The sequence below is a fragment of the Oratosquilla oratoria genome, chromosome 18 (genome assembly GCF_046742065.1).
Source record: "Oratosquilla oratoria isolate Oo_2021 chromosome 18, ASM4674206v1, whole genome shotgun sequence".
Classification (NCBI taxonomy): domain Eukaryota; kingdom Metazoa; phylum Arthropoda; class Malacostraca; order Stomatopoda; family Squillidae; genus Oratosquilla; species Oratosquilla oratoria.
The window spans coordinates 43,812,592-43,832,165 of record NC_134794.1 but is presented as its reverse complement, the minus strand read 5'-3'; the positions used below and the strand labels follow the sequence as shown (position 1 = coordinate 43,832,165).

Here is a 19,574-nt window from a genome sequence, read left to right as displayed (position 1 = left end):
TAGGAGCTTTGGAGGTGGCAGAAGGAGCTCACAAGACCTTCAGGGGGCACCGGTGGTCTCAATCTGAGGAAAGAGGTGGCAGGGCAGTCGCTCAGGTAGTGCAAGAAGTTGGCATTTTCGGCACGGCAGTGGTTGCACCGACAGTCTTCCATGGTGCACTGGGGATTCAATTGCCAAAAGCAATGGTCCTTGAGACATAGCCTGAAGATCAGCCTTTTTTACCCATCTGGGAGTGGAGCGGGGGAGTACTAGAGGTTCATATGCTGTCATCCGCTTATACCACCTCGCCTGTTGGGAAATCTCTGCCTCCAGACTGTGTTGGAGGTGCCACTGCGTGCGTGCTAATGCCCTGGTTCGGAATTGATCTGGCTCCTGCTGGGAGGGACCTGGATGTTGACCCTGGGACACTGGCGAGCAGCTGCTGCTGCTGCTGTGTTGGTGAGGTCATTGTCATGGACACAGATATGACTTGGCACCCAGTTGATAATGACATTCCATCCAGCACTGTGTAATTTGTACAAGAGTGCAATGATATTGGTGAGTAGGTGGAATAACTACAGACTGAAGCCATACATTATTTGTTGGAGTAAAACCTCTACTCAGTATGGAATGATGCTACTTTTGTATTACAGCTGTCCCTACTTTGAAATTGTCCTTAACCACTACTATGACCACCCCTACAACTCTGGTAGAGGGGATTTTTATTGGGAGTCAGATATGATTACAAAGAGGGACAAAATTATGGGACTAGGACTACTGCTTCCTGTTTGTTCATCCTTTGAGAATTCAAGGCATAAGAGGGTCTGGGAGACCTACAACCAGAATTTTAAAATTGGGTCATTAAATGTGTATGGTTGTGGTAGAGATAAGAGTAAAAGGTAAGAGACTGGCAGTTTGTGAGAAGGAAGGTGGATGTGTTCTCACTAAATTAAGCTAAGTTGAAAGGGAGGGGTGATTTTAGGTTTGAGAGTATGGTGGAGAGAGTGTCAAGAGTAATGAGGGGAACAAGGGAGGGAAGGCATAGCGCTGCTGGTAAGTGATGAGATAGGAAAGTGTGTAGTGGAGTGAAGTGTCTTCAAAGTAAATGTGGGTGAAAGTGAAACTGGAATGAGAGATGTGGGGTTTAGTTGCGTGCTTATGGACATGGTACTGAGAAAAAGAGGAAAGATGCTTTTTAGATAGATTTAATAGAGTGTTTAGAGAGTTTTGGGATGAATGTGAATATGTTCAGGGATCTCAATACTAGAGCAGGGGGATGAGTTGATAAATGGAATAGTAGGGATGTTTGGAGTGCCAGGAAAGAATATTAGTGTAGAGATGATATTGGAGATGTGTTTAGAAAGGGAGTTGTAATAGTAAACAGTGTGTAAGAAGGAAGCCAAGAATAAGTATACATGGGAAAGGTAGTGGACTGAAGGGTGATTGATAGGACATTGATAGATTATGTAGCAGTATCCAAAGACACCTAACTTGGTTGAAGTTGGGTGAAGTGTTTGAATAAGGGAGGTACTCTACCCCTCTTCCCTTTACCACCATCACTTCCATTAACATCCATTTGTACTTTTTACTTTTTCCTGTGTACCTGACTCACTCCCCCTTTACTTGTCACTTCCTTCCAAAACCTCTTTTTATTCCTTAAAAAAATTGTTTTACTCCTATCCCATTTTACATCTGCCCTCCTGCTTGCCTCCCTTACCTTATGTTTTGCTTCTCCTTTATTCTTGTATCTCTCATGTGCTACCTTAGTCCTGATTTGCAATCAGTCCAATATGCTCACTTTTTCTCTTTTACTACTGCCCTCATCTCTTCCTCCCACCATTTACTAATCTACCCTCTCCCATTCTCTATATCCCTTATACAGTGAAACCTCTCATTAACAGACGTTAATTAGCTGTGTTTCCAAAACATGGAAAACACAGCGAAAACAGCGCAAACGCAGCTAATTAACGTCCGTTAATGAGAGGTCTCACTGTACCTTCTTTGTACACTTCATCAGTTCATTCCTTAAAACATACCCTTTCTTCTTCTACCTCCCTTCTCTCCCTCACCACCTCCCATACACCCATCAGCTTCTTCTGGTATTCTTTCTTTTCTTTCTCATTCAGTTTGTTAACTATCCACCTTTCTACCTCCCATCCTTTTCATCTTCTTCCACTTTTCTCCACTCACAATTTCTCTTCAACCAAAAAAATCATTGGACACTCCCTGAAAATATGAATGTCTAGAATTCTTTATTCTTCCTTGTGATATCACTACATAGGCCATTAATGCCTTATCAACCACCGTGCTGTCCACCACCTTTTCCCATATATACTTATACTTGACTTTATTTTTAAACATGGTTTGCTATCATTAACTCCCTTAGCATACCTCCAACATCCTAACTCCTAATATTCTTTCCTGGCACTCCAAGTATCCCTACTATTCCATCTATTGGCTTATCCCCTACTTTAGCACTGAGATCCCCTAACACTACTACATTCATATTCCTCCTAAGTCTCTAAACACATGTTTAAATCTATCCAAAGGACCTTTCTTTCCGCTTCACTTTTCTCACTAGCAGGTCCATATGTACTCACAAAAATCCACATCTCTCATCTCAGTTTCATCTTCCACACTGACCTTGAAGATACTTCCCTCCACTCCACCATGTATTTTCCGATCTCTTCACTTACCAGCAGAGCAGAATTACTCCTTCCCTCCCTCACCCCTTCATCACTACTGATGCTCCCCACCACATTCCCAAGCTCAAAATTACCCCTCGCTTTCAACTTCAACATATCCATCTTCCATCTCAGAACCTGCCAATTTCGACCCCTTTTATATCTGTACCATAACCATGCACATTTAATGACCCAGTTGTTAGGGTACTAGTTGGAGTTCTCCTCCCAGACCCTATTATGAACTGAATTCTCAAAAGATGAATATACTGAGAGCAGGACCCATAGTCCCATCATGCTGTCCCACTTTGTTGCCTTAAGGGCCATTTGCACAGTCAAACGGTTTGTCGAACCCGGTTTGTCTAACAAGTGTTTGAAGTGATGTTTGATTGTGTGAATGGGGTATTTGGTGGTCAAACACGTTTGTCTAATGTGTTTGACAACCAAATACCCCCATTGACACGGTCAAAAATCACTTCAAACACTTTTTTGACAAACTGGATTTGACAAACCGTTCGACCGTGTAAATGGCCCTTTATACAACTTGCATACCTGTCGAGCTACTGTGGTGTCTTGCCAGAAGATTTTCCATTAGAGACAATAAGTTTGTGTATAAAATGGTAATTAAACCATAAGAAAACAACTTTTTTTTTTTGTCATTCAATATTTACTTGTTAACAAATGCAGAATGAAAACACATTGTAAACACATGACACAGTAGGAACACTTGAAAAGGGTAATTTATTTCAAATTGTTTCAAACAAACACATTAAAAACACATCACATGTAGAGAAAAAGCATAAGATTTTCAATTTGCGCTGTAAGACTTGAAAATCATAGAAATTACGTAAGACTTATGCAAAAAATGTAAGACTTGATAGTTATGAACTTGCATGGAAATCAAATTGGCACAATCCCACCACCACCACAGGCTATAAGAAGTAGTTATAGAAGTGGTAAAGGACAACTTCAAAGGAAACAGCATAAAGAAGGGACAGTCATAGTACAAAAGTAGCATTACTCCTCTATGAATAGAGATTTTACTCTTAACAGACTCGAATGATATTTGGCTACAGTCTGTAGAGGCACCCCAAAACAGTCCCTAGAATAATGGCTGCATACTATCAAACAATTAATACTGCATGATAACATAAGTCAATACCCATATTTACCTAGTTGTACCTAGTTGTATTTTGCGGGAAGGGGAGCTATGCTCGTGGTGTCCCGCCTTTGTATCTTGCAGTGTCTAGTTTGCTTTTAAACTCATGAATGGTTTTTGTGCACACTATTTCCTTATCCAGTTTGTTCCAAGTGTCTACCACTCTATAAGAAAAACTGTTTTTTTTTTTTTCAGATCTCTTCTGTAGCTATGTTTTTTTAAATTTTATTTCCATGTCCTTTATAGTATATTGTATGTAGTATGTAGTATATTGATGAACCTCTATGTAGTATATTGATGAACTTGTAGAATAATTTTGGTTCATCTATGCATTTATCTACAATACCCCTTTCAAAATTCCTTTTCTCTTGCATGTAAACTCTTATATATTAATTTCTAACCCATTTGTAATTTCCTTTATTCTATTGAGTTGTGTGTCAGTTGCAGCTCCAATTTATTGTGTACTCTTATGATGGAAAATGCTATGCATGTTAGGTAGAACCAATTGTGGTTTGTATTGTATTTCAGGGATGTGTATTTACCTAATTTACATAATTGTAGTATACAGGAAAGGAGTAATGCTCATAAGGTCCCATCTCCTACACTCCAATTCATCACACCTAGTTGGCACTGGATAGTAGCCTCAAATTCATGTACAGCTCCAACTTAATCTATATCCTTGATTTCCAATTATCATATCTAGATTAAGGTGTGCAAAGAGGTGTGTTGAACAAGGAGGGTGGGAGGGAATAGAAGGAAGGGTAGTGAGTGGTGGGATGAGGAAGCAAAGAAGGGTGTAGAAGAGAAGAAGCAGGCTTTCATTGATTGGCTACAAATTAGGACGAGGGAATTGTATGAGAGGTACAAAGAGAAGAGAAGGGAAGTTAAGCATAAGATAAAGGAAGCAAAGAGGAGAGCAGATATGAAATGGGGTAAGAGTATGACATAAAATTTTGAAAGTAATAAAAAAATGTTTTGGAAAGAAAGTAAAAGAGGAAGAGGAGGCGAATCAAGTAGAGAAGAAAAGGTAAAAGTTGCAGATGGAGAGATGATAATGGAAGAGAAGGCAGTGGGAGGAAGGTGGGCAGAGTATTTTAGGGAGTTGCTAAATGTGAAGGAGGATAGGGAGGGAAAGGTAGTTGCAGCAGGAAGTGCTAAGAAAATGAGAGTGATGAGTGAGGAAAATGGAAGAGAAATAAGGAAAGATGAAGTGAAAGCAGCTGTTAAGATGATGAGAGCAGGTAAGGCACCTGGTCTGGATGGATGCCATGCAGAATGTCTGAAGAAAGGAGGTACAGTTATGGTGGACTGACTGGTGAGGCTATTTAATGTTTGTTTAAGAGAGGGTAGAGTGCCAGAGGACTGAGGAGTGCCAGAATAGTCCCTCTTTACAAAGGAAAAGGGGACAAGTGTGAGTGCAGTAGATTCAGTGGGATCAGCTTGTTGAGTGTAGTTGGGAAGGCTTATGGGAGGGTCTTGATTGAGAGGATTAGGAGAAGAACAGGGGGAGTAATTGGTGAGGAACAGTGTGGTTTTAGGACAGGTAGAGGTTGCATAGATCAGATTTTTATGGTAAGACAGATATGTGAGAAAGCTATAGGAAAAGGTAAGGATGTTTTTTGGGCTTTTATGGATTTGGAAAAGGCTTACGACAGGGTAGACAGGAAGGCACTGTGGGAGGTACTGCAGATATATGGGATAGGAGGAAAGCTGTTCAGAGCAGTCAGGAGTTTTTATGAGAATAGTAGAGCTTGTGTCAGGATTAGAAATGGAGAGAGTGAATGGTTTGAGGTAAAGGTGGGACTTTGGCAGGGATGTGTTATGTCACCCTGGCTGTTCAATCTATACATCGATAGAGTGGTGCGAGAGGTGAATGCAAGGGTAGTGGGTCAGGGGTTGGAGATGGTTAAAAAAAATGGAGAAAAGTGGGAAATAAACCAGTTGGTGTTTGCTGATGACCCTGCGCTTGTAGCAGGATCAGAGGAGTGATTGAGGAAATTAGTGACAGAGTTTGAGAAGGTGTGTGAAAGAAGGAAGCTGAAGATAAATGTGGGCAAAAGTAAGGTGATGAGATGTACAAAGGGAGAGAGTGACAGCAGACTGGAAGTGAACATAAAGGGAGAGAGACTGGAGGAAGTGGATAGTTTTAGATACTTGGATGCGAATGTGGCAGGAAAGGAAGGAGTGGAGGTGGAGGTAGAGTGTAGATAGGAGAGAAGCAAGTAAATGCCTTGGTGGATTAAAAAGTGTAATGAGAAATAGACACCTGGGAATGGATGCTAAGAGGAGGTTATATGAAGGAGTGATTGTGCCAACAGCACTGTATGGGGCAGAAACACGAGACATAAGAGAGGAAAGGAGGAGTTTGAATATATTTGAGATGAAATGTCTGAGAATTATGATAGGGGTTAAGGGTTACTAGGCTAGAGTGAGAAATGAGGAGGTGAGGAGGAGAACAGGGGTGGAAAGGGAGTTGGGAGATAGGGTTGATGAAAGAGTATTAGAATTGTTTGCACACATGGAAAGAATGAGTGAAGAAAGATTAGTAAAAGAGGTGTGGAAGGCAGAGGTGGAAGGAATGAATATGAGGGGACGCCCTAGGATGAGATGGATGGATGGGGTAAAAGGGGTATTATGAAAGAGAGGAATGTCTGTTGAGGGAGGACAGGAGAGGACTGAAGATAGGGGTGAATGGAGAAGGGTTGTGTATGGATGATGCTGTGATGCATGAGGGGGAGTGGGTGGGGGATGGGGGTGAGGAAGTATGTATGAGAAATAATTTGACATAGCCTGAAGGGATTTCATCCTGTCTTCTTCTTTTCTTCATGAGGGGATGGAGAGGAGGGGAGGTCACCGAATTAATGAAGTGGCCTTGCTGTGGATGTGCTGTGTCTTACGATACTGCTTCTGACCTAGGGCAGTGGACAGGATGCATGGATGACCTGTCATCCAGGAGGTGCCAAGATGAGAGGGAGGGTGGAGGGGAGTGGAGTATGTAAGGGATGGAATGGGTGGGAGTGGTTTCTATGCCTTTTTCTTTTTGGCTACCCCCCATGTAAGGGGCAAAAAAGCCTTTGTTATATGTATGTATATCTAGATTAGAATTCATGTATTATTTGAACTTGGGCTATATCACCTTCTATTGAAAGCTATTCAAAGTATTTATGCATCTATATGGAAAGCTGTATTTCTTCACATCCTGTAGACACAGTCTTTCTTAATTTGTTCCCATGTGCATGCAGGTGATGTTTATGGGCCTGGGCTAGATTCTGTCGCCAGTTAATAGAAGAAGAGGGAGGGCAGCTGCTGGGGTACTGACCTACTTCCATGAAAAAACAAAAAAATAAGTTGGGGAGATAGCTGGGAATTTGGGAATGAGAATAGTGACCTTAGCCAAGTCTGGAGACCAGGTTCCAGTCCCTTGGGGCTACACCTGCTCGTGGAGATGGGGGAATTTTGGACTTAATTGTCTTTATTTTGTTTCAGAGTAGACATCCTTGAGAGTGTAAGTAGACAAAATGGAACTCACACTGAAATGGTGAAACATCAAATCCAGCTTTACAAGAAGTCACTTCCATCTTCAGAGCACCTAAAATGCAAGTGTGTTATTACAGTTCCCCTAGTGCAAGAACAAAGTGAAAGAAGAGGGTCTCAGATGTCAAAGCCACTTATAGAAAGTGAGTTTCAAAACAGCTGTTTTCTACACTTTGTTAATTTTCTTTTATCATTTGACCAGGATGAAGTCTGATTCACTTTGTGATTGAAGTTGATAAGGAAGTAATTATGATTGCTTGGAGCCATTCTGAACAGTGAAGTGAAACTTTATTGCTTGTATTTCAATGAAATTAGATTTCAGCCACAGAAACAAACTAGTGAGTAGATGGGATTGTATAGTTAAGATAAATTGGTACTGGGATAGTAGGTTGAAATACAGACAAGCAGGCCTTTCAGCAGAAGATGTGTATCAGTAAGTACCAGCACAATAAGAAATCTATTTGTGACTCAAACTTAGTTGCATAGCTGGGTGCATTATTGCCAGAGAGGTAGTGCATTACTGAAAAATTTGAGTATACATACTGTGTGTGTGTTTATACATGTACACATACGCAGTAACATTACCGCTCCAATTAAAATTGGTAATGCATTGATGGCTATTGGAAGAAGATATATTATACTTCACAGGACGTCACACCTACATGTCACAGGACATCACACTATGGGAAGATAGATATCAAGACATATGATGTTGTGTACATTGCAGCAGCAGGACTGTACGGCTGTTGAGCGTCAAGTCTAACCAAAACCCGACTGGAGTCCCACTTAACAATGGAATTAGGCTAACCTGACCTTGACCTCTTAGGACACCTGGTGCTTATAACATGACAACCATTGAGAAGCATATGTCCACAGGTTTTACTTGCTCCGCTACTCACGTTGCCTCCAAAATGTAGATCACAACTTTCCACATGGAAATGCACCCCAGATATTTTGGTAATGCACAACCTGTCTGGTGGTAACATACTATCTGTCCAGCGATAACACACCCAGCTCTGCTAAATTGGTTATGTGTGGAATATAGATGCATATACATACACATACATATACCAAGGCTTTTTCCCCCTTCCAAGGGAGGTAGCCAAAAAGGGAAAGGCATAAAAACACTCCCACCCATTTCATCCCTAAATACACTCCACACCCCTCCCACCCTTCCTCTCATCTGAGCACCTCCTGGATGACGGGTCATCCCTGCACCCTGCCCACCGCCCTGGGTCAGAAGCAGTGTCGCAAGACACAGTACATCCACAGCGAGGCCACTTCATTTAATCGGCGACCCCCCCTCTCCGTCCCCCTTTGCATATAAGGCGAGGACGGGGAGAAATCCCTTCGGGCTGCGTCAAAATTTACTCACACATACTACCCCACCCCCCACTTCCCCGCCCATTCCTCCTCATGCAGTCACAACATCATCCATATACAACCATTCTCCACTCACCTCTGTCTTCCGTCCTCTCCCTTCCTTCCTCAACAGACATTCCCCTCTTCCCCAAAGCCCCCTTCACCCCATCCATCCACCTCATCCTAGGACGTCCCCTCATGTTCACTCCCTCCACATCTGCCTTCCATACCTCTTTTACTAGTCTTTCTTCACTCATTCTTTCCATGTGTCCAAACCATCCTAATATTCTTTCATCAACCCTATCTCCCAAATCCTTTTTCACCCCTGTTCTCCTCCTCACCTCCTCATTTCTCACTCTATCTAGCCTAGTAACCCCCACCATACTTCTCAGACACCTCATCTCAAACACATTCAAACTCCTTCTCTCTTCTTCTCTTATGTTCCACGCTTCTGCCCCATACAGTGCTGTTGGCACAATCACTCCTTCATACAGTCTCCTCTTCGCATCCATTCCCAAATGTCTATTCCTCATTACACTCTTTAAACCACCAAGGCATTTACTCGCTTCTCTCAATCTACATTCTACCTCCACCTTCACTCCACCTTTTCCTGCTACACTTGCACCCAAGTATCTAAAACTATCCACTTCCTCCAGTCGCTCTCCCTTAATGTTCACTTCCAGTCTACTGCCACTTTCACCCCTTGTACATCTCATCACCTTACTTTTACCCACATTTATCTTTAGCTTTCTTCTATCACATACTCTCCCAAACTCTGCCACCAGCTTCCTCAATCCCTCCTCTGACCCTGCCACAAGCGCAGTGTCGTCCGCAAACAACAGCTGGCTCACCTCCCACTTTTCTCCATTTTCTTTAACCATCTCCAATCCCTGACTCACTACCCTAGCATTCACCTCTCGCACCACCCCATCCATGTATAAGTTGAACAGCCAGGGCGACATAACGCATCCTTGACGAAGTCCCACCTTTACTTCAAACCACTCACTCTCTCCATTTCTAATCCTAACACATGCTCTACTACTCTCATAAAAACTCTTGACAGCTCCCAAAAGCTTTCCTCCTATCCCATAAATCTGCATAATAGATGCATATACCAATGGTTATTTCCCTTTTACAAGGGAGGTAGCCAAAAAACAAAGGCATAAAATCCACTCCCACCCATTCCATCCGCACATACTCCAATCCCATTCATCCCCCTCCCTCCTTCTTATCTTGGCTCCTCCTGGATGATGGGTCATCTCTGCATCTCAACAAAGAGGGCTAATAAACAGCTGCAGGCTTAGCTAGTTTCTCCATTGAATGTGTTATCACCTTCACTTGAGGCTGTTGACTGTTTATAAAAAAGAAAAAAACACATATTAAAGCTTGGATATTAAGTATTTCTTAAATGATTGAATATTTAATTTTTTTGAATAATGGGAGCAATTTGGAAGGAAGTCTTAAAGGAGAGAGGCTAGAGGAAGTGGATAGCTTTTGGTACTTGGGGTTGCATGTGGCAAGAAAGGGAGGAGTGGAAGTGGGGATAAATTGTAGATTGAGAGAAACAAGTAAATGCCATGGGAGATTATAAAGTGGAATTAGAAATAGGCATTTGGGAATGGATGCAAAGAGGAGATTATATGAAGGATGATTGTGCTGACAGCACTGGATAGGGGCAGAGACATGGAATTTAAGAAAAGCAGAGAGGAAAAGTTTAAATGTGCTTGAGATGAAATGTCTCAGAAGTATGGTAGGGATTACAAGGTTGGGTGAGAAATGAGGAGGTGAGGGGGAAAGCAGGGGTGGAAAAGGAGATGGGAGATAGTTGATGAACTGTAATGGGATGGTTTGGACACATGGAAAGAAGGTGTGAAGAAAAATTAGTAAAAGAGGTGTGGAAGGCAGAGGTAGAGGGAGTGAGCATGAGGGGATGACTGAGGATGAGATGGATGGGCTGAATGGGGCATTGAGCAAGAGGGGAATGTCTGTTGAAGGAAGGGCAAACGCAGGAGATAGGGGTGAGTGGAGAATTGCGGTGTATAGATGATGCTGTGAAACAAGGAAGATTAGGGGTGGGGGATTTTGAGGGGGGAGTTAGGGAATGGTTATGTGTGAATGGTATTTTGATGCAACCCGAAGAGATTTCTCTCTGTCTTCTGTTTTTCAGCATGAGGGAATGGAGAGAGGGGTTGCTGATTAAGTGAAGCAGTCTTGCTATGGATGTTCTGTCTTGTGCTGCATTGCTTCTGACCCAGGGCAGGGAAATAGGATGTCCCATCATCTATGAGGAGTTAAGATGGGAGGTAGGAAAGGGTGGTGGATGGGAGTGGGAATATGCCTTTTGACTTTAGCTACCTCCCTGGGGGGAAAAGCCCTTGGTATATAAATAGGTAATACATTTCAAACTCATAAATGCACAAGAAATAACAATTTATATTTACGGTATATCTTTTTGTATTCAAATTTCCAAAAGAAGCCAAAGGGAATAATACATTTTGACTTTAAGACAAGAGCTATAACAAAAGATGCAGGAAGGAAGACCAACCAAAACATACTCTCGATCAGTCACTAAATATAAAAAATGGGGAATCTCTAACACAGATCTTTGAGGGTAGTAGAGACAAATACTCGAAATGGGAAGAAATGATAAGTGGTATCCCACAAGGGTCAGTGCTGGCTTCAATCATGTTTGCCATATATATATAAACGACATGGATGAAGGAGTGGAGTGTTATATGAATTTCTTCGCAGATGATGCAAAAATACTAAAGAAAGTAAGAACAGAGGAGGATTGTGAATCATTACAATCAGACCTGGACAAAATCTGGAAATGGACTCAGAAGTGGGAAGTGAACTTCAATATAAAGAAATGTAGTATAATGGAGTTTGGAAAAAGTAAAAACAGAATATCAAAATAATTATAAAATTGGTGAAGAAGAAATAAAAAAAGTGAACTTGGAAAGAGACCTTGGAGTAATAATCAGCAAAGACATGACACCGGACAAACATATCAACAAAATAGTCGGAGAAACCTTCAACCTATTAAGGTTATTGAAAGTGGCATTTGACTATTTGGATGAAGAAACGATTAAGAAAATATTAGTTACATTAATAAGACCAAAACTGGAATATGCAGCAACACAATGGACACCCAGTACTAAAAAGAATATAAAGAAATTAGAAAGAAAACAGAGAGCAACAACAAAGTTGGCACCAGCTCTTTCCAATTTAACATACAAATAAAGATTATCCAAATTGGAATTACCAACACTGGAGCAGAGAAGAGAAAGAGGTGATATACTGATAATTATATATAGAATCATGAAACAAATGGAAATCCTTGATAGGAATGATTTACTAAAAAGTGACAATGGAAAAACAAGAGGACACATAAAGAAACTCAAAAAGGATAACTATAGAAGATATCTAAAAAAAAAAAAAAAAAAAAAAAAAAAAAAAATTCCTATACAGAGTGCTGGATATCTGGACTAATCTAGAAAAAGAAACAGTGTGTGCAAACACTATTCAAGATTTTAAGAAAAAACTTTATGCTGAAAGATACAAAGCCAGGTCACCACGAGCATAGCTCCCTTCCCGTATAATACAACTAGGTAAATACATAACCACTCCCTAACCCCCCATCCCCACCCGCTCCTTTCCATGCATCACAGCATTATCCATATACAACCATTCCCCACTCACCCTTGAAATTCTGTCTTCTCCCTTCCTCAACAGACATCTGCCTTTTTCTCAACACCCCTTTTATCCAAGCCATCCATCTCATCCTTAGTCACCATTTCCTGTTCACTCCATCCACTCTGCATTCCACATCTTTTACCAATGGTTCTTCACTCATTCTTTCCATGTCTCCAAACCATTCAATACTCTTTCATCAACCCTATCTCCCAACTTCTTTTCCATCCCTGCTCTCCTCCTCATTTCTCACTCCAGTAATACCTCTCATTAATGGACGTTAATTAGCTGTGTTTGGGGTGTTTTTGCTATGTTTTTGGTGTTTTTGGTGCTGTTGTATAGTGCGTGCAATCACTATGCCACCCAAAAACCACTCCAAATCAACAGATTATTCACATCAACAGACACCGTTACCCCCCTTTTAGTCCGTTAATGAGAGATAGTACTGTCTATCCTACCTATTAACCCCTACCATACAACAACAACAACAACCCCTACCATACTTCTCAGGTATTTCATCTCAAACACATTTAAACTTTTCCTCTCTTTATGTTCCATGTTTCTGTGCCATACAGTGCTACTAAGAAAAATTGAAACAATAGGTGTACAAGGAAAGTTATTGGAATGGATGGAAGATTTCTTGAAAGGGAGAAAAATGAGGGTGGTACTTAGAGACAAAAACTCAACATGGGAAGAAATGATAAGTGGAGTCCCACAAGGTTCTGTATTGGCTCCGATAATGTTTGCCATATATATATAAATGACATGGATGAAGGTGTGGAATGTTATATGAACTTCTTTGTAGATGATGCAAAACCACAAAAGAAAGTAAGTACAGAGGAAGACTGAGAATCACTACAGAAAGACCTGGATAAAGTCTGGGAATGGAGTCAAAAGTGGAAAGTGAACTTCAACATCAAGAAATGTAATATAATGGAGTTTGGAAAAAATAGAAATAGAATATCATGGCAATATAGAATTGGTATATTGGTGGGGAGAAAGAATACTGCCAAGTCTTCCCACTTGAATTGTAAGAGGCAACTAAAACGGGACGGGGATTAGGACTTGGCATCCTTCTCCCTGTAGCCCCACAGGGGACATTCCTAAAAAAAACGAAGGCATAAGAGGGTCTAGGAGTTTTCCAATCAGTCTATTAAAGTTTGGGTCATTTAATGTGTGTGGATGTGGTACAGATGAGAGTGAAAGGAAAGAGATGGGCAGTATGTTTGTGAGAAGAAAGATGGATGTGTTGGTGTTGAGTGAAACTAAGTTGAGAAAGAGGGGCAAGTGTGAGTTTGGGAGTGGATTTGAGAGGTTCTTAGGAGTGAAGAGAGGACAAGGGAGAGAAGGGATGGCTATACTAGTAAATGAAGAGATAGGTAAATGTGTATTGGAGTGGAATGAGGTTTCTTCAAGGTTAATGTGGATGAAGGTGAAACTGGGTAAGGAGATGTGGGTTTTTGTAAGTGCATATGGGCCTGGTAGTGAGAAGAGTGTAGAGGAAAAGGAGGCTTTTTGGATAGATTTAAATGAGTGCATAGAGGGATTAGGGAGGAACGTCAATGTAGTAGTATTGGGAGACCTTAATGCTAGGGTAGGAAATGAACCAATTGATGGAGTGGTTGGGAAATGTGGAGTTCCAGGAAAGAATCGTAGTGGAGAGTTGATGGTGGAGATGTGTCTAGAGAGAGAGTTAATGATAGCAAATACAGTGTTTCGGAAGAAAGTTAAGCATAAGTACACATGGGAGGGGGTGATGGATGGAATGGTGGTAGATGGGGCTTTAATGGACTATAGGTAACCAGGAGAACAGTAGGAAGAATTTTGGATATATATGGTCTAAGAGGAGAGAGTATCAGATAATTTTTTGGTGGAAGGTTAAGTTGTGAATGAATGATAGATGGAAAAAGAGGAAAAGGACAGAAGGTAGGGAGGAGCTTAGAGTAAACTGCTTAAAGAGAAAGAAAAGGAGAAGTACAAGAAGCTGAGAGGAGTGGGATTGAAGGATAGAATAGAACTAGGAATGGGGATATTTCAAGGAGAAGGTCACAAGGTGTGCAAAGATGGTTGTGGAGCAAGGAGGATAGGAGGAAATCAAAGGAAGATTGCGAGTGGTGGGATGATGAAGCAAAGAAGGTTGTAGAAGAGAAGTGAGCAATCACAGATTGGTTACAAAATAGGACTAGAGAATTGTATGAAAGGTACAAAGAAAAGAAAAGAGAAGTAGAGTACAAGATGAAGGCAGCAAAGAGGAGAGCAGATGTGAAGTGGGGTAAGAGTATGACAGAAAATTTTGAAAGTAATAAAAAAAATTTTTGGAAAGAAATTAAGAGAAGGGGAGGTGAATCAAGTATAGAAGAAAAAGTAAAAGGTGCAGATGGAGAGATGATAATGGAAGAGATGGCAGTAAATGGAAGATGGGCAGAGTATTTTAGGGAGTTGCTAAATGTGAAGGAGGTTGCAGTGGGAGGTGCTAAGAAAATGACCGTGATGAATGAGGAAAATGGAGGAGAAATAAGGTAAGATGGGGTGAAAGCAGTTATTAAAATACTGAGCAGATAAGGCACCTGGGATAGATGTGTGTCATGAGGAATGTCTTAACAAGGGAGGTACAGTGATGGTGGACTGGCTGGTGAGGTTGCTTAATATTTGTCTAAAAGAGGGTAGAGTGCTGGAGAAGTGCCTGTGTAGTTCCACTTTACAAGGGAAAAGGGGACAAGTATGAGTGTAGTAGTTTCAGAGGGATCAGTTTGTTGACTGTAGTTGTGAAGGCTTACGGGAGGGTTTTGATTAAGAGGATTGAGAGAGGAATAGAGGGAGTAATTGGTGAAGAACTGTATGAGTTTAGGACAGGTAGGTGTTGTGTGGATCAGATTTTTGTGGTAAGGCAGATATGTGGGAAAGAATAATGATATTAATACATACATATACCAATGGCTTTTTCCCCCTTTACAAAGGAGATGGCCAAAAGCAAAGGCATAAAATCCACTCCCACCCATTCCATCCCTATATACTCCACTCCCATTCACCCCCTCCCTTCCTCTTATCTTGGCTCCTCCCGGATGATGGAGCATCCCTGCCTCTCACCCACTGCTCTGTGTCAAAAGTAAAGTAGCATTATCATTATTGATAATGATAATAATAATGAATGTTTGGGGTGCATCATTTATAATAAAGTATATCATTTAAATGGCTACCTCCCTTGTAAGGGGGAAGAGCCTTTGGTAGATGCATGTATATGTATCTATGTCATTTAAAGATTAATTATATTTTCACACCCCGTCTGGGGTATTGGCTGCTTGTTATTGTGGCAAAGTAGCATGCAGTTGATACTTTAGGGTCTATATGGGGTGCCCCTATGGACCAGAGCCACACATCATTTTGTCTATGATAGAGGAAAACTCTGTTCATAAAGAAATTATGACACTTTTATACTACGACTGTCCCTCCGTTATGCTGTCCCCCAACCCCTTGTTGCTGTCCTGTACCATTTCTCTGAGTATTCTTTTTCTGTGGTGGGGGAAAAGAATACTGCTAGAGGCGAGAAGAAAGGGACGGGGATTGGGACTAGGCATCCTTCTCCTTGTAGCCCCACGGGGGAAGAGGGGAATGTCTGTTGAGAAAGGACGGGAGAGGACAGAAGACTGGGGTGAATGGAGAATGGTTGTATATGGATGATGTTGTGATTGCATGAGGTGGAATGGGTGGGGGGATGGGTGGTGAGGTAGTATGTGTGAGTAAAATTTGACGCAGCCCAAAGGGGTTTCTCCCCGTCTTCTCCTTTTATGCAATGGGGTGACGGAGAGGGGGGGTCGCCGATTTAATGAAGCGGCCTTGCTGTGGATGAGCTGCATCTTGCGACACTGCTTCTGACCCAGGGCAGTGGACAAGGTGCAGGGATGACCCGTCATCCAGGAGGTGCTAAGATGAGAGGGAGGGTGGAGGGGTGTGGAGTGTATTCAGGGATGGAATGGGTGAAAATGATTTTATGCCTTTTCCTTTTTGGCTACCTCCCTTGTAAGGGGAAAAAAGCCTTTGTTTATATATGTATGTATGTAAATAATATTAGGTTTAGTGATGCCTCATCATGGAATTGAATTTATTTCATTAATTCAAATTTTCTTTTCAGTCTATGAGTATCTCTCAGAAAATTTGGATTCTAAATGGATTGACTTTGGAAGGAATTTACCAGGAATGGATGAGTGCATTGATGAGCTGGTGCACAGCAGAGGACGTAAGAAAGAAAAATTGCATGATGTAAGTGTCATGAATGTGTCATTATTATGGGGGGCCATTTTGACTATATCAAATTTTGATCTCTAAACCAACTTTGCAACTATTTTCATGAATTTTAACAAATATCCTAGAGCAATTGGCTTTTTGTTACACTGCATAAGGATTACATGAAGTTACAAGGTAAAAACCAGAATAAATTGTGATAACATTGAAGGAGAAAACTGAGGTAGATTGAACCCATTTGCTGCACAAAGGTTTTCTTAAGCTGAATATGATTATGTGGCAATAGTCGCAACAAATGTATGGCATGAATATCAATGAAGGGTGAAACAGAGGAATGACTATGGCGAATATTCATACATATTTTTTTATTTTCCAGTTACTATTGGAGTTTGTTACCAACTGCAGTGGTGACCCAATCCATCACATTCTTGGTGCACTGCTGAAGGCCAAATGCAAGAGACAATTCAATTACATATCAAGGAATTGGGGTGCATTTCAGAGAAATTGAATTAGTTTGGATTTAAGAGATGTAATGATCTACTGAAGGTTTTCATTGAAGGGTATGAAAATACAAATGGGAGTTGTAGTATTGTAAAAGTATTTTTAAGTATGATAGGAAACTGAATTGATTTATTATTGGCAGAAATAAGAAAAAAGTTGTAGACTATGAAAGTTAAAAATAATAATAATAATAATAATGATTTTTCTCACCTTTTTCTCACCAGACACAAGGTATGCCTGTCATTGTCCAGCCTCCACAAATCTTCACCAAAGGTGTCTGTCCCAGAAGTCCTCATCTCTAAATAATAATAATGAATAAGTAACAGTCATTGCTATGTGAGAAAGTGGATGTAAAAATTTGTGTATAGGAATTTCATTACTGCACAAGTCAATCATCCATTTGAAATATTCTTACCCTTGAATTTTCAAGATTCCAGGGGGGAAATATGAGGAAAATGTAGATTATTAGCCATTAATGTTAACAATATGATACTGAGATGCAAGGAAGGGAGGGGATGGGGGATGGGGGTAGGGTGTGGTTATGTGTGAAGGATATTTTGACATAGCCCAAAGGGATTTCTCCCTGTCTTCTCTTTTCCTACATGGGGGAATGGAGAGGGGGGGTTTTGCCAATTAAATGAAGCTGTGTTGTTGTGGATGTACTGTGTCTTGCTACATTGTTTCTGACCCAGGGCAGTGGGTGTGATACAGGAATGACCCGTCATCCATAAGGAGCTAAGATTTGAGGGAGGAATGGGTGATGGATGGGAGTTGGTATGTGCCTTTTGACTTGGCTACCTCCCTTGGAAGCAGGTCTGTGGAGTTGGAGTCAGAAGCAATTAAGGGGCCTCTGGAGTCAGTCTATAAAACTATACCAACTCCAACTACAACCCTAATTGAATTTATACTTTATATTGCCTTAGTTTAGTCTTTACAGTTATACAGTGCACACTGCTTATAAAACATCATTGGGCCTTTATGGATTTGGAAAAGGCTTATGACAGGGTAGACAGGAAGGCACTGTGGGAGGTGTTGCAGATATATGGGATAAGAGGAAAGCTGTTGATAGAAGTCAAGAGTCAAGAGTTTTTACAATAGTAGTAGAGTCTGTGATAGAATTAGAAAGAGAGTGAGTGGTTTGAGGTAAAGGTGGGACTTTGCCAGGAATGTGTCATGTCACCTTGGCTGTTCAATTTATATATGAATGGGGTGGTGCAAGAGGTAAATGCAAGGGTAATGGCCTGGGGATTAGAGATGGTTAAAGAAAATGGAGAAAAATGGGAGATAAGCCAATTGTTATTTGGTGATGAACTACACTTGTGGCAGGATCAGAGGAGGTATTAAGGAAGTTAGTGACAGAGTTTGGGGAGGTGTGTGAGGGAAGGAAGTTAAAGGTAAGTGTGGGTAAAAGTAAGGTGATGAAATGTGCAAGGGGAGAGAATGGAAGTGAGTATTAAAGGGGACTGGAGGAAGTGGATGACTTTGGATACTTAGGGATGAGTGTGGCAGGAAAGGGAGGAATGGAGGTGGAGGTAGAATGTAGATTAAAAGAAGCAAGTAAATGCCTTGGGGAGTTAAAAAGTGTAATGAGAATGGACATTTGGGAATAGATGCTAAGAGGATATTATATGAAGGGGTGATTGTGCTGACAGCACTGTATGTGGCAGAGACGTGGAACATAAAAGAGGAAGATTCTAAATGTGTTTGAGATGAAATGCCCAAGAAGTATGGTAGGGGTTGCTAGACTGGATAGAGTGAGAAAGGAGGTGAGGAGGAGAGTGGGGGTGGAAAGGGAGTTGGGAGATAAGGTTGATGAGAATTAGGATGGTTTGGACACATAGAAAGAATGTGTGAAGAATAATAAAAGAGGTGTGGAAGGCAGAGGTAGAGGGAGTGAACATGAGGAGGTGATCAAGGATGGGATGGACAGATGGGGGTAAAAGGGGCGTTGGGAAAGAGGGGATTGTCTGTTGAGGAAAGGAGAAGACAGAAGATAAGGGTGAGTGGAGAATGTTTGTGTATAGATGATGCTGTGATGCATAGAAAGGAGTGGGTGGGGGATGGGAGGTGAGGGAATATGAATGAATTATATTTTTATGCTGCCTGAAAGGATTTCTCTTTTTCTTCATGAGGAGACAGAGAGGAAGGGCATTGATTAAGTGAAGTGGCCTTGCTGTGGATGCATTGTGTCTTGCTGCATTGCTTCTGGCCCAGCTCAGTGGGCAAGATGCAGGGATAACCCGTCATCCAGGAGAAGCCAAGAAAAGAGAGAGGGAGGGGTGGTGAATGGAAGTGAAATATGTGGGGATGAAATGGGTGGGAGTGGATTTATGCCTTTGACTTTGGCTACCTCCCTTGTAAGGGGTGAAAAAGCCCTTGATGTATAAATGTAAATAAAAGAATTAACATACAATTTGTGTATTATT

General features: G+C 41.3%; 1 protein-coding gene across 1 annotated transcript in view; it reads left to right on the top strand.

Moving 5' to 3' along the window:
- LOC143035182 (uncharacterized) overlaps positions 1 to 19,571 on the top strand; it is a 29,749-nt gene extending 10,178 nt beyond the window's left edge. Inside the window, exons 3-6 of the mRNA XM_076201857.1 lie at positions 7,306 to 7,496; positions 16,538 to 16,665; positions 17,024 to 17,207; positions 17,373 to 19,571. Coding sequence (XP_076057972.1) covers positions 7,306 to 7,496; positions 16,538 to 16,665; positions 17,024 to 17,155 — 451 coding nt within the window. The 3' untranslated portion in view covers positions 17,156 to 17,207; positions 17,373 to 19,571. The remainder of the gene's footprint in view (positions 1 to 7,305; positions 7,497 to 16,537; positions 16,666 to 17,023; positions 17,208 to 17,372) is intronic.
- Positions 19,572 to 19,574: the final 3 nt, after the last annotated feature.